Here is a 20,208-nt window from a genome sequence, read left to right as displayed (position 1 = left end):
ACATTAGGTGGTTTTCAACCCCTCTTTCCTTCGGCCCACAGTCCCCATTCCCCTTTCTGCCATCTACTGTAGGGAGGAGTCGGGAGAAGCTGCTGCTGAGCTCCCAATCACACTCTGATTGGTGGAGGGATTCCCGGTGCTTTGCAATCCCAATACTCTAGTCAAATCAATCAGTACCAAGTCTGAGCACTGTTCACCACCAGAGACAGTGTTGCACTGGCAGAGAGATGAGGCTCACATACTATTATTGCTGTGAACAAAAAGAAAGAGGGCAGGACGCTGTGCATTAACAGCTGCTATCAATAGCTCCCCCACTCCACTTGTAGATCTCATTTTGCACATGCATCTGCATGTCCATTTTAGGGAGGGTTCTAAAAGCTTATTTGGAGACCCAAAAATTAGAAAACAAAATCTGCCTAACTGCAACACAGCAATTTTCAATTCATTTCCTACTTGCTTTAAGAACCCACTTCATATGGTGGGTTCATACTTAACCTCAGTATCAAGAGTGCAGGTTCCATCAACAATGTATCAGGTTACTGTGTGATCCACAAAGATGAAAATAAACACCAAGTGCAGGCGTGGGGAACTTATGGCAGTCTTAGTATATAATACACAGGCATGTTTGCCACTGAATTCCTACAGGGTCTCAGTTTTACTTACAATACGAAATGAAAACAGATGAGGATTGGCCTAAGATCTAACAATTCACCTTCTTAGAACAGGACTACACAGCCCATTAGCCATATAGTGGGCCACCATTGTTAGACAACTCATGTGTTTTTGTAGCCCCAGGGTGGGAGCAAAACCCTGGTGGGCTGTACTGAGATTGGTCACAAGTACCCAGGACTGCTTTAGAAAAATCCAGACACTAGTGATTCATCATTCTTCATTCCATCCTCTCAGTAACTTATTTATAAAGGCTGTAGGGTTGTCATAAAATTATTGTAAACTATTACAAAAGCTGGTTTATTTATATGTTCAGCTCCAGATTCACTACCTTCCAGATTAAGACAATTAAGCAGACATCTTGTCAATCATATTTACTAAACAGTGTAGAATGGTTTGTCCTTTTCAAGAGCTCTCCTCTCCTTCCCTTTTATTCTCCACAAATGGACATGCTTATGTTGTAAGGATTGCATCTTGTATCTTGGGGCTATCTCTTGTCTCTCTTTGCCCACAGTAAAAGATTTCATTTGAACCAATGAGCTGATTGTCCATCGCACAAAAAGCCACCTTTAGATGATGATAGCCAAATACATTGCTTTCATTCATCATACACTGAAGAACTAAGATGGGCTCAGGGTGCCATATGTTTTTCAGGAGCCTGTTTATGCGCCAGGTATAGGAAGAGGATACTGGAGAGAGCGCTGACAAGAAATATAACATCAAACCAGCGATGATAGAAGTTAAACTGTAATTCTCCTAGAACTTCTGTAATAATAGTGCGATACTCTAGAGGCATACTCATTCGAATCAGAAGCACTGAAGACACAAAATACATCCCCTGCAGAGAAAATAAAGGGCACATCAGACATCCCATTTTCCCTGCTACTTACATAGTTAAGAGAGGACAAATAATTGTTCACCAAGCTGGCTAAAATACTCACCATGATCTGTGCCAGCAATAGAACAATAACGTTAGAAGACTTACTGCTTGAAATAGCATAGAAAAACTGTAGAGGAAGATAAACACCAAAAATCAGCTCACAGATGCACAGAATCACACAATGAGGAGATAACACGTCAAATGTGTTTTTAATAATATTTCTAAGACTAAATTAAATAGAGATCATTAACATTCATCACTTAAGGCATGTTCCTCATACATAACATGACCATAATAGCTAAGAACTGTAGAGTTTGTATATCACCAACCGATTCAGAATTGCTGATTAACTTTTTTTTTAATCTGGAGGTAACATCAGGGTGATGATATCCCATAATGACTTCCATATTCACCTAGATCACATATAAGAAGCTACATTTTTGCAAGTTGACATAAAAGGTATTTTGGTCTACATGCAAGCAGTCCTGATTGTACTGAGGTATTCTTCATATGAGCAAACAAGTATGCTAACTTGGATACAGCAGTAAAGAACTCAAGGAATTGCAGTGGCTGGAAAAAATGCCATGACTATGGCAATAGCTGTCCATGATCCTACCCACTACCTTCCCAATGTGAATGCAGTAACTCAGAGGTGAATGTGCCTGCTCATGTAGAGATCAGTGTCTTGTATGACCCAGCTATAAAAAGTCAGAATATGGGCATTGTACAATTGGACATCTTGCTGATGTGGCCATGTTGTTTTCTACTCTGTGATACTCCAGATATTTCCAGGTGTGCAGGACAGACAGCAGCACTCCACAGACAGTACATTTGCTATTTGTTCCACTTACAAATAACCTTTACGTGTTACACACCTACTGTAGAATCTTCCATACTGCTAAGATCTGAAGGTGCTAGAATCTAAAGTACAAAATTATAACTATGATTTCAAAATACAGTGAAGGTGGATATTCCACTGCATGTCAGTTTCTTAAACATATTGTAATCTATACAATTCCTTAGCTACTCAAGCTGTTCCAGTTCTCCACAGCAGTGTAGTAATCACTTACATATCCATATTAAAAGCATATAAGGGCACAATCCTATGGCCATTAGAGCAGCAAGACAGCCATAGGATTGGTCGTTTCATGGAGAACCGCCTCCCCACCCCCTCCCCCACCGCCTTGTAGGTGGCACAGATCATCCCCGCGCTTGTAAAACCAGCGTGGACAGGGGAAGGGGCCATTCCCGGGGGCGAGGCGTTCATAAGTGCTGGTATGACATTTCCTATGTGATGTCCAGCCTCCCCACCCCATGCTTCGATGTCCTGCGGCTATGCCACCGAAATCGGCTGTCTAGCCATGAATGCAGGTGGCTGGAGCACAGAGGAGACCATCCCCTCCATGCTCCTCCCGCTGTGCATTGGATAGGCAGTCACCTCTTGAGTTCGGAGGCAGCCGACTATCCTCACAGGATTGCTCCCTAAGGAGCATTTCCCTGCCTCCACCAGCCAATGCTGTGGTCAAGTGGGAAATTGCTCAGCATAATGACACCAGGGGATGAGGTAGGTGGAACTACACGTTACTGAGGGAAAAGAGGGGAAACCAACATGGATTTCAGCAGCCATCCTTTATTTTTTGTAATGTGCAGTTCTGCCCTAAAATTCTTACAGAAGGACCGAGTTTGGCCTAATTACACCCTCCTCTGCTCAACCATAGTCATAGAATAGGGTCGTGCCCAGGCTTACCTTTGTGAGTGTTATCAATAAGCCCCTAATAGAGGTAACAATAATTATTCCAACAAGGATAAAGGAAATATGCTGGGACCAGAATTTTACCTGCAGTAATACAGACAAGAAATGGTTAAACAATCAGAGATGCTCATAGCTACATCAGCCAAGTATGAACTTGGTAGGCTGCTTAACTTCAAATGTTTATCTATGCACAGTGTCTTCTAAAGAAGTGCATATATTTTTACATAAAATACATTTTAGTTGGAAACCTATAGATGCTGCCAGGATTTGTACACACAGGAAACAGACTGAATTGAGACTGATTTTTCTTTTAGAGTGAATAAAAGTGTACAAACATTTAAACTAAGCCAATATATTATCTTGTAATGATGATGGGAGATAATGCCATCTTCTGGCCTAGCAATAGACCAAAACCCAGCTTTCAAATAAGTGTAGCTCTCTTGAAAATCCTATGTTAAATGTGTATTTTCTAAGGTTTCGAATGTTTCATGTCAATATCTGCAGAGACTTCAACAGCTCTGAAAAAATAATAATTGTGTGTTAGTCTTCCACCATTCCATGTTCCAGACAGTCCTCAACCATGACAAACATGTAAATCGCCATGTGGTGTTACAAGGACCCTCCTCCTTAACATAGTAAAAAGTGTTTTTATTCTTATGGCTTTGGGGATTAATTCTACCCCTATTGGAATGACTGGAACAATTGAAAAATCATGTACGTAAGGTGCTAGGGGTCAAAGTGACCCCGCCATATGCTGTTTAAAGTTATTAATTACTCATCATGTCTACAGATGTTTAACCCAGAACCTGCTTTGTCTATTTCATGTGAAAAAGGAGTATAGAGGGTGAAAAAACAATATTTTGTCTCTTTTCAAAATAGACAAATTACTTATTTTCCTTAACATCATCACAAACAATATCAAGGGTCAATAATATCCAACAGGTTTTCACAAAACCCTTACAAACCTGAATTTTTAAAACACTTTCCCCCAGTTAGACCTTCCCTGCAATCTAGCAAAACAGTTTTCTTTTCCATTATAGCTATCATTTTGCACAAAATTTACTAATCCGGGTTTGGGGGTTATTTTAGCCCAAGTCAAAATCTAGGCCAGACAATGGTTAATAAATTAACACCACATTTACAGGGTTCTAGATGAACTATAACAACTGATAACTTTTTCACATTTTCCACTAGCTAAAAAATTAGCTAAGAAAAAACCTGGCTGAATGGCACATTGAAACAAGCAACAAACCAGAAGTTTCCCTCATGTTCTTTGTCCAAAAATCCAGATGTATGAACTACAGTATTTTCGGTTTTCAAAAAGACTGAACAAAAGAAAGATTTGTGATTGCCCAAAAGATTGGACAAAAGATTCTCCTGTCTTCAATATATAAAGATGTTGCCATCTCAGACAACAAATCCAAACCTGAGATTATTATTATGAGATATGCAGCACGCTGCTATGCATGTCTACTCAGAAGCCCTAGTAAGTTCAATCGGAATTACTCCCATGTAAGTGTGTATGGTATTGCAGGCTAAAGGTGGAATAGAATTTCCAAGTAGTGTCTATTCAGAATTATACAATTATATACTTATATATAATATACTTAAATATACTTATTATATAAGTATATATAAACTTAAATACTATGTTGTCATAATGCATTACCTTAGGATAAAAAACAGGAGCAGCCAATAAAACAGGAGCACAAGGTCATACTTCCTTAACTCACACTATGACTGGGTTCAGACAATCAGCAGGGGAAACAGTGCAGCGTTAGTTGTTTCCCTGACCCCACGCGTGCCGGTTGCGTGACTGGGATTACCCGCAACGCAGGTTGCCGTGTCGTCCGAACCCAGCTAGGGGTGCAACCGTGATGAATTTTCACCCATCCTACAACCCATGGCTTGCTGTAGAGGTTGCAGAGCGGGTGAAAAGTCACCATGGCTGTACCATGTTCAGCACAGCAACCAGCAATGTGGCACAGGTGATTACGGTAATCCCAGTCGTGCGACTGGTATGGGCGAAAGAAACAACCAATGCTGCATTTTCCCCCCACTGATCATCTGAACACCCCCAGTATCAAGCTCTAACAGAGCAGAATGAAATAATTATAAACAAGCATTAGTGAAAGAAGGTGAAGTTTAAAACAGTTCTCACATCAAACTGAATTCCCAAATAATTCACAGTGATCTCAATTCCTCTTGTGACTGGATCCGTCTTCCCAACTCGGTCAAATACAATATTGATTGTTGCCTGAAGCGAGGAGAAAGAAAACGGCACAGTACTACTTACGACATCTTCACTACAACCATTATAAGATATACATGCATTCCTCAATCATGCTAAGTTGTTCAGTATGGTAGAGAGGCTACACCACGTGCACGCGCATGCACTACTGCCCAGTGATGTTATGCTGTTAAAAGACAAAAGACATCCACTCTCACCTGAAAACCAATTTCTATTCAAAATCAACAACTAAGAGGTCAGGCAGTATTTTTAAAATAAAAGATTAAGTTTACAAGAGGAGATGTGGAAAGCTTTCTTTTTACTAAGCACAGCTTTTGGCAGACTGCAAAATATGAATTACAGCAGTGTTACATACCATAAAAATTTTCCAGACACAGTAGATGGAGAAAAAGTAGCCCAGAAAATTGAAGTATTTTCCTTGGAATGTTTTAGAGTATTCTATCCTTTCCTACAAAGAGGAATTTTTTCAGGTTCAGGAGACATTCAGATTCATGGTTTTAAACTTATATCTTATCTCATGGATTTCCCATCAATAAAACAATTTAGCTCTCATACAGAACATGTGACACAGATAGAGCATATTGGCCCATTTACAGATGAAGAATCTAAGGAACTGCCAGATCAACATTTGTCTAGGAGTTCAAATTACACAACAGGAGAACAAACCCAAATCTCCAAGCTTCTAAGATTGCCTTTCAGTCACAAGTGCCTTCTTTTCCTGTTAACAGTTTCAGTCTACAACAATATTATTTTTATAAGACACACATATTCAATGCCTGATTAAACCTTTCTATAAACTGACAAAAATCTATCCAGGGATAACCCTCTCCCAATGCAATATAACGTTCTAATTTACTCTAGTGTACATGATCCCAGAGGAAAAAAAAAACACTTTTAAGAAAATACACCTGACAGAGTGTCATAAAGCTACAAGTCCTATACTGCGGTCAGCTGTTGGATGATTTCTAAATTTCTTCTGACTTTTTCTCCCGCCTAGCTGTTCCTTCTACCCACCCATCAGGCATGAGAACAATCCCCTTAGCCTGCACCTTGGTGGCATGCAGGTCAGCAGTTTCCAAGAAAAGCTGTCGACTCAGCTCCTCCAAAGCATCTACTTCCTGCTGGATAAGCGCCAGATCTGGCAAACCAAGTTTGTCAAGGAAAAAATCATGTGTAACATCATCTAAAGAACACATCTCAAAGTTCCTTTCATTCTTATTCCACAGCATATGCATAGTGACGTTTTCAAAACGTCTGAACTTTGAGCAGCTGAGACACCATATAAAAAAGCCTGAATAGTAAGTACTTTACATTTGCACTGGTTTATTGCAAAGTAACTACTACAGCTTAGAAACTGCACACCTTTGCCATCTGCAGGATTACAACGGATGATATCAATTGGATACTATAATATATTCCTATGAGTATAAAGATACGAATGCCAGAACTACATGTCCTCTCTGTCCAGATAAGGAAAGCATATCTGTTCTCTTGAAATCACGGTGCTATGCATTTTCCAACCTCACATCACTGATTGCCTAGAGTAGAGGGGGCAGGAAACGCACAATGTCATTATGTTCAGACATGGGGCAGTATTCAACGCGACCCTAGCGCTGGCGGAAATTACATTGTGCTAGCGTAAACAAAATACCAATTCCATTAGGTGGCTCAGTGGGTTCCCTCATCATGCCAGCTAACACTACTAGTGTTGTGCTAGAAGTCACTTACTCCAGCACAACAAAATTTACTTTGGCGCTAGTGTTGAATGGATACTGCCTATAGGTAAATTGTCCTAAATGTTACAGATAGGATGGGGAATAAAAGTTGCTTCCTGTGGCAGTAGCCATACATTTCAAATAATAAAAAGCTTCAGCCTAACTAATCTCTTAGTAATAACAGCTCAGTCCTGCACAGTGCTGAAATCTCAGACATAATCCAAAATATTTAAACACAAGTAAGAAAATAAAGGGACAACCACAACATAAGGCACTTTAAAATACAATTTGTCACAACATTTCTCCCCCACCCCCCTACAGTAAAGAGATCAATATTATTATTAACATTGCATAAAAGGGAAGCCAACAATGCAAGATGATTTATCAAAGCTGCATAGCCAATTCCATGCTTCCCACCCACACCCACTGTCATTTATGAGAACTGCATACTTATGTAAAAGTGAACAGGAGAATAAGTACCACAGCAGATCAAGTCCCAGTGTTTAGCACTTGCAGGTTCAGTTAATGTCGTTATGGATCTCAAGTGTTGAAGATGAGAGGTTCTGCATAGACTGCCACCTATACATTTAACAAATGGACTTCTCACGTTGCCACCCCCGTTTCCCATTCCACAAAGCACAGCATGGAAAAAAAGGATACTTTCACTGCCAGATGAAGATGCTGTGACACTCTTTATCATCCCCCAGAAACCAGTGGGCTTGTTGTGCACTTCCCCTCGCTGGAACATGTTTCTGTGAACCATTGCTATCCTGATTGGGAGGAAAAGTCAAGTGCTAAAAAAAGGAGATACAAACTAGAACCAAAACAAAATATAACACATAGTCATAGCGTGGCCAACTTTTAAGAGTTTGAATATTTAGATTTTTCATAATCAAGAGTTTAGTCTGTAAATATAACAGACTAAAACTTTTTCAGATTAAAACTCACGTTAATACAATCAGAAAAAGTGTTTATTAACCATATATTTCCTGAGAAAAGTCAATCACTGTTCTCCAGGCAGCTAGTAAGTTAGAGTCAGGGGGCTCCTCAATTAGGCACAAATTAAAAGAATATTCTATGCATTGGATCTAGACTTCATCACTCTTAGAGTAGACCCATTAAATCAATGGGACTTAAGTTAGTCATGAATAATTTATGTCCCAGTGATTTCAGTGAGTCGACTCTAACAGTGACTAAGTGAATGGGCTGGTTCAGTGCCTGGCTGCACCAATGGCCACCAGTTTGGATGGCTTTAAAAGGGGGTTGGACAAATTCCTGGAGGAAAAGGCTATCAATGGCTACTAGTCTTGATGGCTATGTGCTACCTCCAGTATCAGAGGCAGTGAGCCTATGTACACCAGTTGCTGGGGAACATGGGTGGCAGGGTGCTGTTGCACTCATGCCCTGCTTGTGGGTTCCTGGTCAACAGCTGGTTGGCCACTGTGTGAACAGAATGCTGGACTAGACAGACCCTTGGTCTGATCCAGCATGGCTCTTCTTATGTTCTTATGACTGGAGGAAGGCTAACAAATTGAAGCTCAATCCAGATAAAACTAAGATGCTGTTGGTGGATGGTTCTTCTGACCAGATGGAGGGTGTTTATCCTGTTCTCGATGTGACTGCACTCCCCCTGAAGGAGCAAGTTCATAGTCTGGGGGTTCTCCTGGAGTCATCATTGTAACATCAGGCTCAGGTGGGCTCAGTGGCACAAACTGCCTTCTACCAGGTTTGGCTGCTAGCCCAGCTGAGCCCCTATCTGGACAGAGATAACCCAGGATTAGTAGTCTATGCTCTGGTAACCTCTAAATTATGCGCTCTACATGGGGCTGCCCTTGAAGAATTTTGGAATCTGCAGCTTGTGCAAAGTGCGGCAGTCACATTGATAGCAGGGACCAGAAAGTCTGAACATATTACACCAATTCTGGCCCGCTTGCACTGGCTGCCTGCATGTTTCCAAGCCCAATTCAAGGTGCTGGTTTGAATCTATAAAACCTTACATAGCTTGGGACTGCAATATCTGATGGAGCACCTCTCCTGATATGAACCTTCCTCGACACTAAAATCAACATCTGAGGCCCTCTTCTGAGTGCCTCTTCCATGGGAGGTTTGAGGGGTGGCAACAAAGGAGAGGGCCTTCTCGGTGATAGCCCCCTGACTGTGGAACCCTCTCCCCGCTGAGGTCTGCCTGGCCCCAACACTGTCATACTTTCGACACCAGATTAAGACTTTCCTCTACTCCCAGGCATTTGACAACATACGATGGGGCTTTAATGTCAGTTGTTTTATCAGGTCCTTGTATTCTATTTTAACTGTTTGCTGTTTTAAATTTTTTATGTTGAAGATTTTATATTATATTTTTATTATGTTGTATTTTTGGATTATAATTTTTGTGAACTGCCCAGAAAGCTTTGGCTATGGGGTGGTACAGAAATGAAATAAATGAAAATAAAATGAAATAAGTCTGGATCCAACCCTATAATTTTGCCCTCAGGTAAAACTTTTTTTTTTTTTTTTGCAGTTTTCAGCTGAGTAACTGCATTATTTTTTTTTAAATATTTTACTTAATAGCTCACTTTCCTCCCAGTTTTCATGCCAGTCCATTATGAATCTGTTACTAACCAATGTTTTAAAAATCTGAATTAGGAAAAAATAAATACCAACTTTTCCAACCAAATCAAGGTCAGAATAATTTGTTTTCTAATTTAAATTCTAAGAAAAACTCAAGTTGTGTACAGATTTTTTTTTAAACTGCGAACATGGTAAGTACTATTCATGTTGTTACCAGTTCTAGCCAAGAAAATCAAACCTGGGTGCCTCATGGAACACGTGAAACAGATGCAACACAGAAGCCACTTTAAATTGCTCCCCTTCCCGTGGCAGTCATTCACATGTAATGGCTCACTACAAGGAGGGAAAGATTTCACATGGGGGGAAATCCACAAATGGCTTTCTTGTGAAGGAAGAAGATTAAGGGACTTTCACATGGTGACTTTTTCATGTACCACAGTCCTCAGGCTGGGCTTCCCAATTGTTCACTCTTCAGAATTAATTAAAATTAAGAAAAAGACTTCATCAATAATACAACTAGGGTCTCAGCACATGAAATAGCAATTAGCCTCCCTTCCATCCCATCATATGAATGAATACAATTTCTATTAAAATGTTACTTTGCTAACTGTTTTAACTTTACTAGGTCCCTTATTTCATTCAACATGCTAACTCATTCATCAGTTTTACAGCTATTTTAGCTCTTTTAATAAATATCTGATGCTCTACAATACAAACAGTTTGTCCACTGGCAACTTATTGTCCTGATGGAAAAATCTAATAAAGTAAAAAGGTACTCTGTGCTTGCCTCACCGTTTCTTCTTGCTAATGATCATGTCCATGGTTTGGAGGAGACGACGTTCCAGAGCTTGAATATCTGCATCTGTAACATTCCTATAATAGACACAGAGAAAAGAGACCTATAGATATGGCTCTGATCTCTAGCCCAGTAATGGCCAACCCAGGCCAATTCTCTGCATCCCTTGCCCCCTCTTCTCCACTTCTATTGGAGTATAGGGAGAAGCAAAACTACAGATGCTGAAGAGGGTCAAATTAACTGCTTATCTCCAGAGGAGATAAGCAGTGATACTATCAACTCTTAAGGAGGCATTTTAGGGAAATCTGTGCTGAAAGTGGAGGAACGGGAAAACCAAGGAAGGAGAATTGTAGACAAAAATAAATCACAAAACTCTGTTTACCTGAGAAAATAAGACATATAAGTGTATGGACAATTGACTGCACCAAATCCAGAAAGCAGAGCCATGAGGGTCACCCCAATGACTCCTACCCGACTGATGAGTTGTTCTATGGATAGAATTCCTGCCAAAAAGGAAAATACCACCAAGTTCATTTCACTATTATGTTTTAAAAACAGAGAAAAGCAGAACATAACTCACTACTATAGCTACATCAACACAAATCATTTTGTTTTTAGACTTCCAATGTAACTTCAGTTATTTAACATCTACAGACCCCATTTCAAAGAGATGTTGGTTCTCTTCTCCATGATTGCTGAAAAATGTTCTACCACATAGAGTGGCATATAACCTTGCAATGAGTATAGGAATTTGGGAATATTCAATTTGTGAAGAACACATATTTTAGATATTTCTATGCTCCCTTTCTGAAACCAATCAAGGTGGTGTACAAAACATTAATAAAACAATCCAGTAATCAGATAAAAAAGCAACATTAAGAACCATGATAACAATTTAAAAACAAAAATGTTTTTGTTGCTACTGTCAAAGAGCTAGTCATTCAGAGCAACTTCAACACAGGAACTTTTAAAGCAGCCCCCTAAGTGGCAGCCATAATCTAAGAATCAGTCCTGAGTCACTGACAAACATCTCAGTGAAACTGAGCATTCACAAACCTAGTGTCTCCTACCCACTACCCTAGTAACACTCCCCCTTGCCTTTTACCGTAGATGCAAATACACAATATAGCTGCACTGGAGTGCAGAAACAGCCAGGTTTCATTGGGAAATCTTTCAAGCACTCTGTGATGTTCCCACCCAAGGTTCCACCTTAGCCCAGGCAGAAACGTCATGCTCAAACATACAGCAGCCATAACGTAAGGATGTGTGATGGTCTCTTGGGGAGGAAAAACACACAAACACTAACTAAGTAAAACAGAATATTAGTACACAATATTAGGAATTGCTGTGCTAGACAGAAATAGGTACCCTGAATTCTTGATTGTCTGTTAAAGATTTTCCATCCAAGATATTCAGAATTGTACCTGGCTCTCTGGATGCCATCTTTACAAACAAGCATGTGAGTGCAAATTCCTTGTATTAGAACTTCAGAGTGCTAATAAAGATTCAGGCAGCACAAACACTTTCACCAAAATTTCCTACGTCTACAACCCAATGCACACTTATTTGAGAATAAACCTCACTGAACACGGTGAGGCTTACTTCTAAGTATATATGATACAAGGATCTGACCTACTACATGTCTACAGAAACCACCCATTATTTTCAATATCCTGACTTTTTTCCATAATAACATTAAACATGATGTTGTTGTCCGTCCATCCGTCCCCCCACCCCCCCAAATCAAGAATAAATAGTCAGGTATTTTATGTACAGTGGTTTGTTTCAGAGAGTTAGCAATCACCAATTAATTGAAATATTATATGACACTCACCATGTTTTGGACTGAGGATAGGAAATGGATCTCCCAATTTCCAGAAGAAATACATAAATATTAGCCAGACAACACAGGCAAAAATCAGTCTGTGTCTGTGCACTAAAAATTAATAATAAAGAAAATTAAGAACGCTATTTTACTTGGAGTGGCAAATGTTATTTTCACATGAGTTCCAAAGTACGTGTGCCGCTATAGTTTTTTAAGATGTTTGCATACTTACACAGTTGGATGTTGCTCACAACAAAGTAGCCAATGTAAAAGGGCACCATGAACACCAGGACAAGCAAAATCACACAGAGGTTCAATTTCCAATGAAAATACCGAGAGCTGAAAAAACAGAAGAATTTTTAATACTAAATCATAATCACAGGGTATTTTTCTTAATCCATCGCACTGTCCTCTCTCAGATAGATAACTAGTATCTCCATAAAGTAATCTTAGGGAGCAATCCCATCTAGATAGGCGGCTGCCTCCGAACTCGGAGGCGACTGCCTATCCAAAGCAGGGCAGGAGAAGCACGGGGGGGGGGGGGGATCATTCCCTCTGCGCTTCTCCTGCCCTGCTTTTTCGGCTAGACAGCCGATTGTGGCTGTCTAGCTGTGGGAGCATGGGGTGGGGTGGGGCGGGGCGGGGGCTGCTGTACGTCGACACACAGGATGTGTTGTACAGGCAGGTATGATCTCCCCACACTGGAACACCCCCAGCCACGCCCCTTTCCGGCCGCTCCACACTCCTCTTGCGAGCTCGTAGGACGGGGCTGTTCTGCACTGCCTCGGAGGCAGTGCGGAAATCAGGGGAGGTTGGTTCCCAGAAAACAGCATATCCTATAGCCATCTAGCCACTGTCTAGCGGCCATAGGATTGCTCCTTTAAAGGATTACACACATAATGTAAATCAACCATCACCTCAGGAGCGGGCATTATTATATTATTATATATCAGTGCAATTATAGATATTGGTATATTTTTATTGGCATTCTAAGATGTTTTTCTAGAAATTATTTTTGGCTTAAATATCCACAGACAATAATATGTACGGTGGTGATATTTTCATCAATCCATTTGAGAGGTAAGGTGCTCATTAGCAAGCAAGACAATTTAGGGTGCAATCCTCTGCATGTTAGACAGAAAGTACTACAACTCCCAGCATTCCACAGCCAGCCATGCTTTTGTAGGGCTTTTTCTGTCTAAACATGCATAGGATTGAGCCCTTAGGGAACGGCAGAGAAGTTATAGAGGACAACCTGGGTGATCTCATTGAACTGAAATTATATAAATAGAGCTACATGCATTTGGGAAACCAATAAATATTTTGGCATCAGCAGCATACATATTGCCTGGAAACACCAGATGCAGAAAGTTCTTGACATTTTGGTAATTTTAGATTAGACAGCCAATAGTTACGGAAGATGACAATATCCTCACACAACACAATTATATTTCCTGCAATTTTTCCAACGTCTTATTTGCTGTTGGGAATGTTGCAAAGTACTTAGCAGCAAACTCTATTGGAAAAAACACTCCCTAAAAACAGCCCGGAAACCATTTTCTAGATCCTTATTGCAATCCACTGTTGCACATAAATAATAATTTACAACTAGATGAACTGGGAGTTTAAAAAGTGACAGAACTACAACCAAACTAACCAATATGTTCATGAATTAAGCTGTCAAGGATTCCAAGCCCTCCCGCTCAGCAGTGAGGCAACAGACTTTCTGTGCAATCCACATACTCTTTTATTCAGTTATTCAGTTTTATTCAGAACAGCACCTCTTCACACCTGAAGAGACTACAAAGGCTGGGAGCTGACCTCTGGGCCTAATTAGCTAAACACAGCTTTTGTTCAGAGAGCTACTGAAAGCAGGGCAGTTGCCTTTCAACCAACGGACAGGTTTCCGCTTTGCTCTGTAGGCTTTTTCTGGGCTCCTCCCTTCAGGGAGGATTCTCCCAACCCAACTTCTGATGGGCAGCCAAACTGGTGGGACGCCTCCTCTCAGCTCCGCCCACTTAATTCAGTGGCGGGCTCTGGCATCTATCAATTCTGGTGCTTCCCCCCCTCCCAAAGAGGCCAGGTTCCCACTGGGAGGGGAGAAGACAGTCTCTGAGCCTGACCCTCCTGCTCGATAAGCCCTGGGAAGGTTCTACACTGACTCCTGGACAGTCTTGGGGAATTTCCTCCCCAGCTCCCTGCCTCGGCTGGGCTTCTTCTAGCTGTATCTCTGAATCTGAATCAGAGTCGGAAACCAAACCAGGGAGCTTGGGCCCAATCCTGACACCAGCCTATGAACTAAGGTCACAGTCCTATCTAAAACACCATAAGACTTGCTGCTATACTTACCTGCTGTTTAGGACTCCTAGAATCTCAAAAATGATAAGTTCAAACATGGTGCAGCAAAAAGCAAAGGTGACAGAGAAGACAACCTGTACAACATACTGCCGCACCTGTAAAAAAGCAAATAAAGCAGAAACAAAAGTCACATCCAATAAGCAGGGTTTCTGACATCCATATACAATAGGAAAGAATAGATGACTGTGGATTTAAACACAAACTGGGGCCTATACTTGAATACACAAATTTTGCTAAAATGCAATCTACATCAGAAGTGGGCATCTTCAGGAGGTCTGGGGGCTACTTCTGCCATCCCTGGGCCACACTCCATGGAGTGTCACACACTCCATGGGCCCCTGAAAAAGGATTTGCTGTTTTGCTGCCAAAATTCAGCAACAAATCACTAGAGTGCACTACAGGGATCAAATTTAGCTTCAGAACAAGATAAATTTTACCTGTTTGGTGTTCTGTAGTGCTGAAGTCAACATTTTTTAAAAGGTGAATATTTTTTGTTGTCACTGCTGAATGCTTGTTTACTTGCACATGTATCTCACTGTGTTTGTTCAGTGAGGCTTACACGCAAGCAAGTGTGCACAGGTTTGCAGCCCTAGGGAAGCAAGTTATTTTAACTCATTTTATATATCCCCCATTGGTAGCTTCTCTTTCAGATCACAACAAAGTTACAGTTAGAATACAGTGGTCTGACTGTCCCCACCTCATAGTCTTTGAAGAGCTGGCGCATGAAGAACAGCCATCCAAATCCAAAGAACAGCACCTGCAGAGGAAGAGAATGACAGCAGGTAACAGTTACAAAGCAGTCTGCAAAATTCTGAAATCTCCAAATATCTTTGTACATGAAAGAATAGTGTTGCTATTAAGGTAAAATAATTGATACACTGGAAGAAAATATATATTTTTAATTGTTGCACAAACTAGACAGGAATTTGTTTCTTCCTAAAATAAGTGCTCAGTATTAGAAACTCACTAAAATATGGAGCCATGTCAAAGAGTACATTGCAATAATACTCCATTTCTTCTAGCAATTTAAAAATACTCCATCTATTTATCCTAGCAACAGAAGAGGAAATCATAATTGGCTACAAAACTCTTTCATCCAAGGCTCCTTACCTCTGGAGGTATGGGGCCATGTTATTAGGAATTCCAACAGTGCAATCCCATTTTATTTATTTAAGGCATTTATTTGCCACCTTTCAGGTCCAGCCCTCTCAAGGCAACTTACGAACATAATTAAACACCATAAAACACACACACACACACATATATATATATATATATAAACAATCCAATACCCAAACTAAAAAACAGCAACAGTTTATAAGCCCAACATAAGGTATTTTGAGAGCCAGTGTGGTGTAGTGGCTAGAGTGCTGGACTGGGAGCCAGGAGATCTGGGTTCTAGACCCCACTCGGCCATGGAAGCTCACTGGGTGACTTTGGGCGAGTCACAGACTCTCAGCCCAACCTACCTCACAGGGTTGTTGCTGTGAGGCTAAAATGGAGAGGAGGAGGATTATGTACGCCACCTTGGGTTCCTCAAAGAGGAAAAAGAGTGGGATATAAGTGTAATAAATAAGTAATAATAATAAATATTTTTAAGAAAACACAAATAGAAACATAAACAGTTTTTATGATCCACTGTAAAAACTTCTCTCAAAGAGCACTGGTTATTGGGCAAATTAAAAATAACATAGAATCATAGAGTCAGAAGGCGCCATTTAGGTCATTGTGTCCAACCTCCTGCTCAGTGCAGGAATCCAGTTTAAAGCATCCCTGACAGATAGCTGTCCAGTCTTCACTTGAATACCTCCAGCGATGGAGAACCTACCACTTTAATAGGAAGTTGGGACCACTGTCTGACTGCTCTGATTGTTAGGAATTTTTTCCTGATGTTCAACCGAAATCTGCCTTCCTGTAACATAAGCCTGTTATGTCATATCCTACACTCTTGGATGATAGAGAACAGGTTGCAGCCTTCTTCTGTGTAACAACCCTTTAGGTTCTTGAAAAATGTTGTCATCTCCCCACTCAGTCTTCTCTTCTCAAGGTTAAACATACCAAGTTCCTTCAATCTATCCTCATAGGACTTAGTTTCTAATTCTCTGATCATCTTTGCTGTCCTACTCTAAACTCATTCCAATTTATCTGAATCCTTCTTAAAGTGTGGCATCCAGAACTAGACACGATATTTGAGGTGAGATCTGACCAACACAGAGTGGAGTGGAACAATTAGTTCCTGTAATGTAGAACACTGATGCAACTAAAATTGTATTTGCCTTTTTTGCAGCCACATGACACTACCGAGTCATATGCAGCTTGTGATCAACTACAAGATCCTTTACTCATGTACTACTGTCAAGCCAAGTATCCCCCCATCTTATACCTGTGCATTTCATATTTCTTTCCTAAATGAAGAACTTTGCACTTATCACGATTAATTTTCATTCTGTTATTTTCTGCCCAGTCTTCTAGTCTATCAAGATCAATTTAAATTTTGTTTCTGTCTTCTATGGTATTAACTATCCCACCCAATTCTGTGTCATCTCCAAATCTGATAAGCATTCCTCCACCTCTTCCTCCAAGTCAGTAATAAAAATGTTGAAGAGCACAGGGCGCAGGACCAAGCCCTGTGGCCCCACACTTGATACCTCCCTCCAGTTTGATGAGGAACCATTTACTCTTTGAGTTCAGTTGTCCAGCCAGCTGCAGATCCACCTAGTTGTAGTGCCATCCAGCTCACACGTAACTAGCTTGCTAATCAGAATATCATGGGGCACTTTTGTCAAATGCCTTGGTCAAGTCAAGATATATTATATCCACAGCATTTCCACAATCTACTACGGAAGTTACCTGATCAAAACTGAAGTCAGATTAGTCTGACAGGACTTATTCTGGACAAGTCCATGCTGGCTTCAGGTGATCACTGCATTAATGTCAAGGTGCCTACAGACTGAGAGCTTTATAAACTGCTGTAGAATCTTCCCAAGTATTGATGTCAGACTGACTGGTCTTTAATTCCCCAGATCTTCCTTTTTTCTCTTTTTAAAGATAGAGACAACTTTGCCCTCCTCAGGTACTTTACCTACTCTCCAGGATTTCTCAAAGATAATAGACAGAACTTCTGAGAGTCCATTCGCTCGCTCCTTCAGCACCCTAGGATGCCATTAATCTGCACCTGGAGACTTGAACTCATTTAAGGTGTTTAGATATTCTTTGAGCATCTCTTTGTCAATCTCAAACTGCACTCAGATTTCGGAGCCACATGCACACCGGGACCGGCAGTGCTGGCCGCCAGTGGTACGGGACCATTGGATCCTACCCACTGGGTCTTATCATTGACATTGATACCTGCAGTGCACAAAGAGCTTTAAAACACTTTATTTTTGCTTTCTTAAGGTGGAATCCTATGTATGTTTAGACAGAAAAGAAAGTCCTACAACTCTCAGCATGCCCTGATTTATTTATTTTTTAAAGGACTGTGGTTTTTTAATAATGAATTTACATTTTGGTCAACATTTGAATTTCTACTGCAAGAATGGCAAAATCCATTTAAAGTGTCACTTGTAGAAACAGTTTAGGATGTACATTCAGTTGAAAGTTGGCAACCTTCTTGCTATCATTTGTTAACAACAACATTCACACATATTCCTACAAATACCGTGCAAGAAGCTCAAAGGTACTTTTAGAGCCACGGATGAAAATGAACCTAACCAACTTAAGGTTTATATAAAAATTATAAGCCAATAATAAATGACGGGGAGCCAGACTGAGGTAAAAGATTGCGACATGATAGCAAGAGACAGCTTACAGATTTCAAGTGGGGTGGCATATTGCCCACCTCACACTCTTCTAGATACAGCTGACCGAGGCCTGTCCTACCAATGGAGCAAAATGAGTTGGTAGAATGGACTGCACCACTTCAAAACGCAGCTAGAACTGTCTATTTCTGGACGCTCCTCCAACTGAAAACTCCTGCAAGCAGAAAACATGCACAGAGGGGAGAAAGGTTCTGTGTGCTCCCTGCTGTGCTAGTTTTCTACTTATGGGGGGCAAGGGGGTTGATATATAATGATGCACTGATTTCCCCCCATCTTCTAAAACGGTACAGCCCATTCTTCCACCTGAAACCGGAAGTGGTATAGTCCATCCTTCCGTCTCATAAGAACAGCCAAGGTCCGTCTAGTCCAGCATCTGTTCACACGGCGGCCAACCAGCTGCCCACGGGAAACCCACAAGCAGGACACGAGTGCAAAAGTGCCCGCCCGCGTTCCCCAGCAACTGGCGTACATGGGCATCCCGCCTCTGACACCCGCAGCCTCCTACCATCTGGTTCTGCTGCGCGGGTCAACCCGCTCTGAGCGCAGCGAGGAGGCAATGCGAAGCGGACTCCGCCGCCCCCCTGCGCCTCTTCATACCAGGGCGTCACGGGGCGTGGAGGGTCCGCGAGCGCTGAGGGAGGGGCCTCATTACCTGAGAGACGACCATGATGCTGGAGTCTACGAGGAAGCTCATGGTGGCCGGAGCGCGCCCGCAGGGGAGCGGGACGCCCCCTCCCGCCTCTCCCCCCCTCACTCCGCCAGGCTCGCGGCGGTCACCCAGCGGCGAAGCCCCGCCCCTCTGTGGCTGCCCCGTTGCCGCTGCGCCGCCGCCGCCGCCGGATAGAGCACGGCGGAAAGGGGGGCCCTCGAGAGCGCTCCTTGTGATGGCAGTGCTAGAGATAGGAAGGGTAGAGCAGCTCATCCCACTTTTGGAAAACGAGCTTCCTTGGTGTTTCAGATCCTTGTTACTCCCCCACGCCGCTTCCCAGGGCTAAATCGAGCACTTCCAATAAAGGCAGCGGGCGGGGGAGATGAAGAAATTCAGGATTTTAGCGTAGCTGTAATGGGGCAGTAGGGGCCGCGGTGGCTTAGTGGTTAAGACGCTGAACTGCAGACCGGAAGGTCGGCAGGACAGCAGTTCGAGACCCGAGTGCCGCGTGACCCGTCTTCGGTCCCAGCTCCTGCCAACCTAGCAGTTCGAAAGCAAGAAATTGCAAGTAGATAAATAGGTACCGCCTCGGCGGGAAAGGTAGCAGCGTTCCGTGCACCTCGGTGTTCAGTCATGCCGGCCACATGGCCACGGAAGCGTCTTCGGACGGCGCTGGCTCTTCGGCTTAGAAACGGGGATGAGCACCGCACCCTAGAGTCGGACACGACCGGCTGGGGACACCTTTACCTTTTTACCTTTAATTGGGCAGTAGCGTGGTCTCCCCCCGCCCACCGGCCCCACACGGAAAATGCACTGATTTCCCCCCATCTTCTGAAACGGTAGCAGCAAAGACACGTTCCTTTTCTAATTTGGATAGCATGTTGTGCGCAAAGCGTGATGTAGGGCACAATCCTACGCATGTTAGA

The 20,208-nt window shown here is 42.0% G+C and overlaps 1 protein-coding gene across 6 annotated transcripts; it reads right to left on the bottom strand.

Moving 5' to 3' along the window:
- Positions 1–953: 953 nt before the first annotated feature.
- GPHRB (golgi pH regulator B) lies at positions 954–19,436 on the bottom strand. Of its 6 annotated transcripts, none has more exons than XM_084843485.1 (15): positions 19,286–19,436; positions 15,513–15,572; positions 15,253–15,404; positions 14,807–14,910; positions 12,690–12,796; positions 12,467–12,568; positions 11,015–11,135; positions 10,629–10,709; positions 7,929–8,038; positions 6,603–6,691; positions 5,909–6,001; positions 5,464–5,559; positions 3,297–3,386; positions 1,611–1,676; positions 954–1,507 (listed from the first exon to the last, which is right to left on the bottom strand). In XM_084843485.1, the coding sequence occupies exons 3-15, from the start codon at positions 15,283–15,285 to the stop codon at positions 1,301–1,303; spliced, it is 1,299 nt and encodes a 432-aa protein (XP_084699611.1). In that variant the 5' UTR covers positions 15,286–15,404; positions 15,513–15,572; positions 19,286–19,436; the 3' UTR covers positions 954–1,300. The 6 variants fall into 6 exon arrangements, with proteins under 6 accessions (XP_084699611.1, XP_084699612.1, XP_084699608.1 ...); XM_084843486.1 differs by lacking the exon at positions 19,286–19,436 and adding an exon at positions 19,139–19,231; XM_084843482.1 differs by lacking the exon at positions 15,253–15,404.
- Between the last annotated feature and the right edge of the window lie 772 nt (positions 19,437–20,208).

This window comes from Heloderma suspectum, chromosome 3 (assembly GCF_057233095.1).
Source record: "Heloderma suspectum isolate Gila_16-S chromosome 3, 16-S_ref, whole genome shotgun sequence".
NCBI lineage: Eukaryota > Metazoa > Chordata > Lepidosauria > Squamata > Helodermatidae > Heloderma > Heloderma suspectum.
Note: the sequence above shows the minus strand (reverse complement) of the source record. Positions and strands in the feature narration are given on the sequence as shown.

Coding starts and splice junctions, on each gene's coding strand:
- GPHRB (XM_084843482.1), bottom strand. CDS start 19,327: ATGAGCTTCCTCGTAGACTCCAGCATCATGGTCGTCTCTCAG. Junction 15,573..19,285: donor GCATCATGGTCGTCTCTCAG/GTAATGAGGCCC, acceptor CTTCCTCTGCAG/GTGCTGTTCTTTGGATTTGG. Junction 11,136..12,466: donor TATCCTCAGTCCAAAACATG/GTGAGTGTCATA, acceptor CCTTTTTGGCAG/GAATTCTATCCATAGAACAA.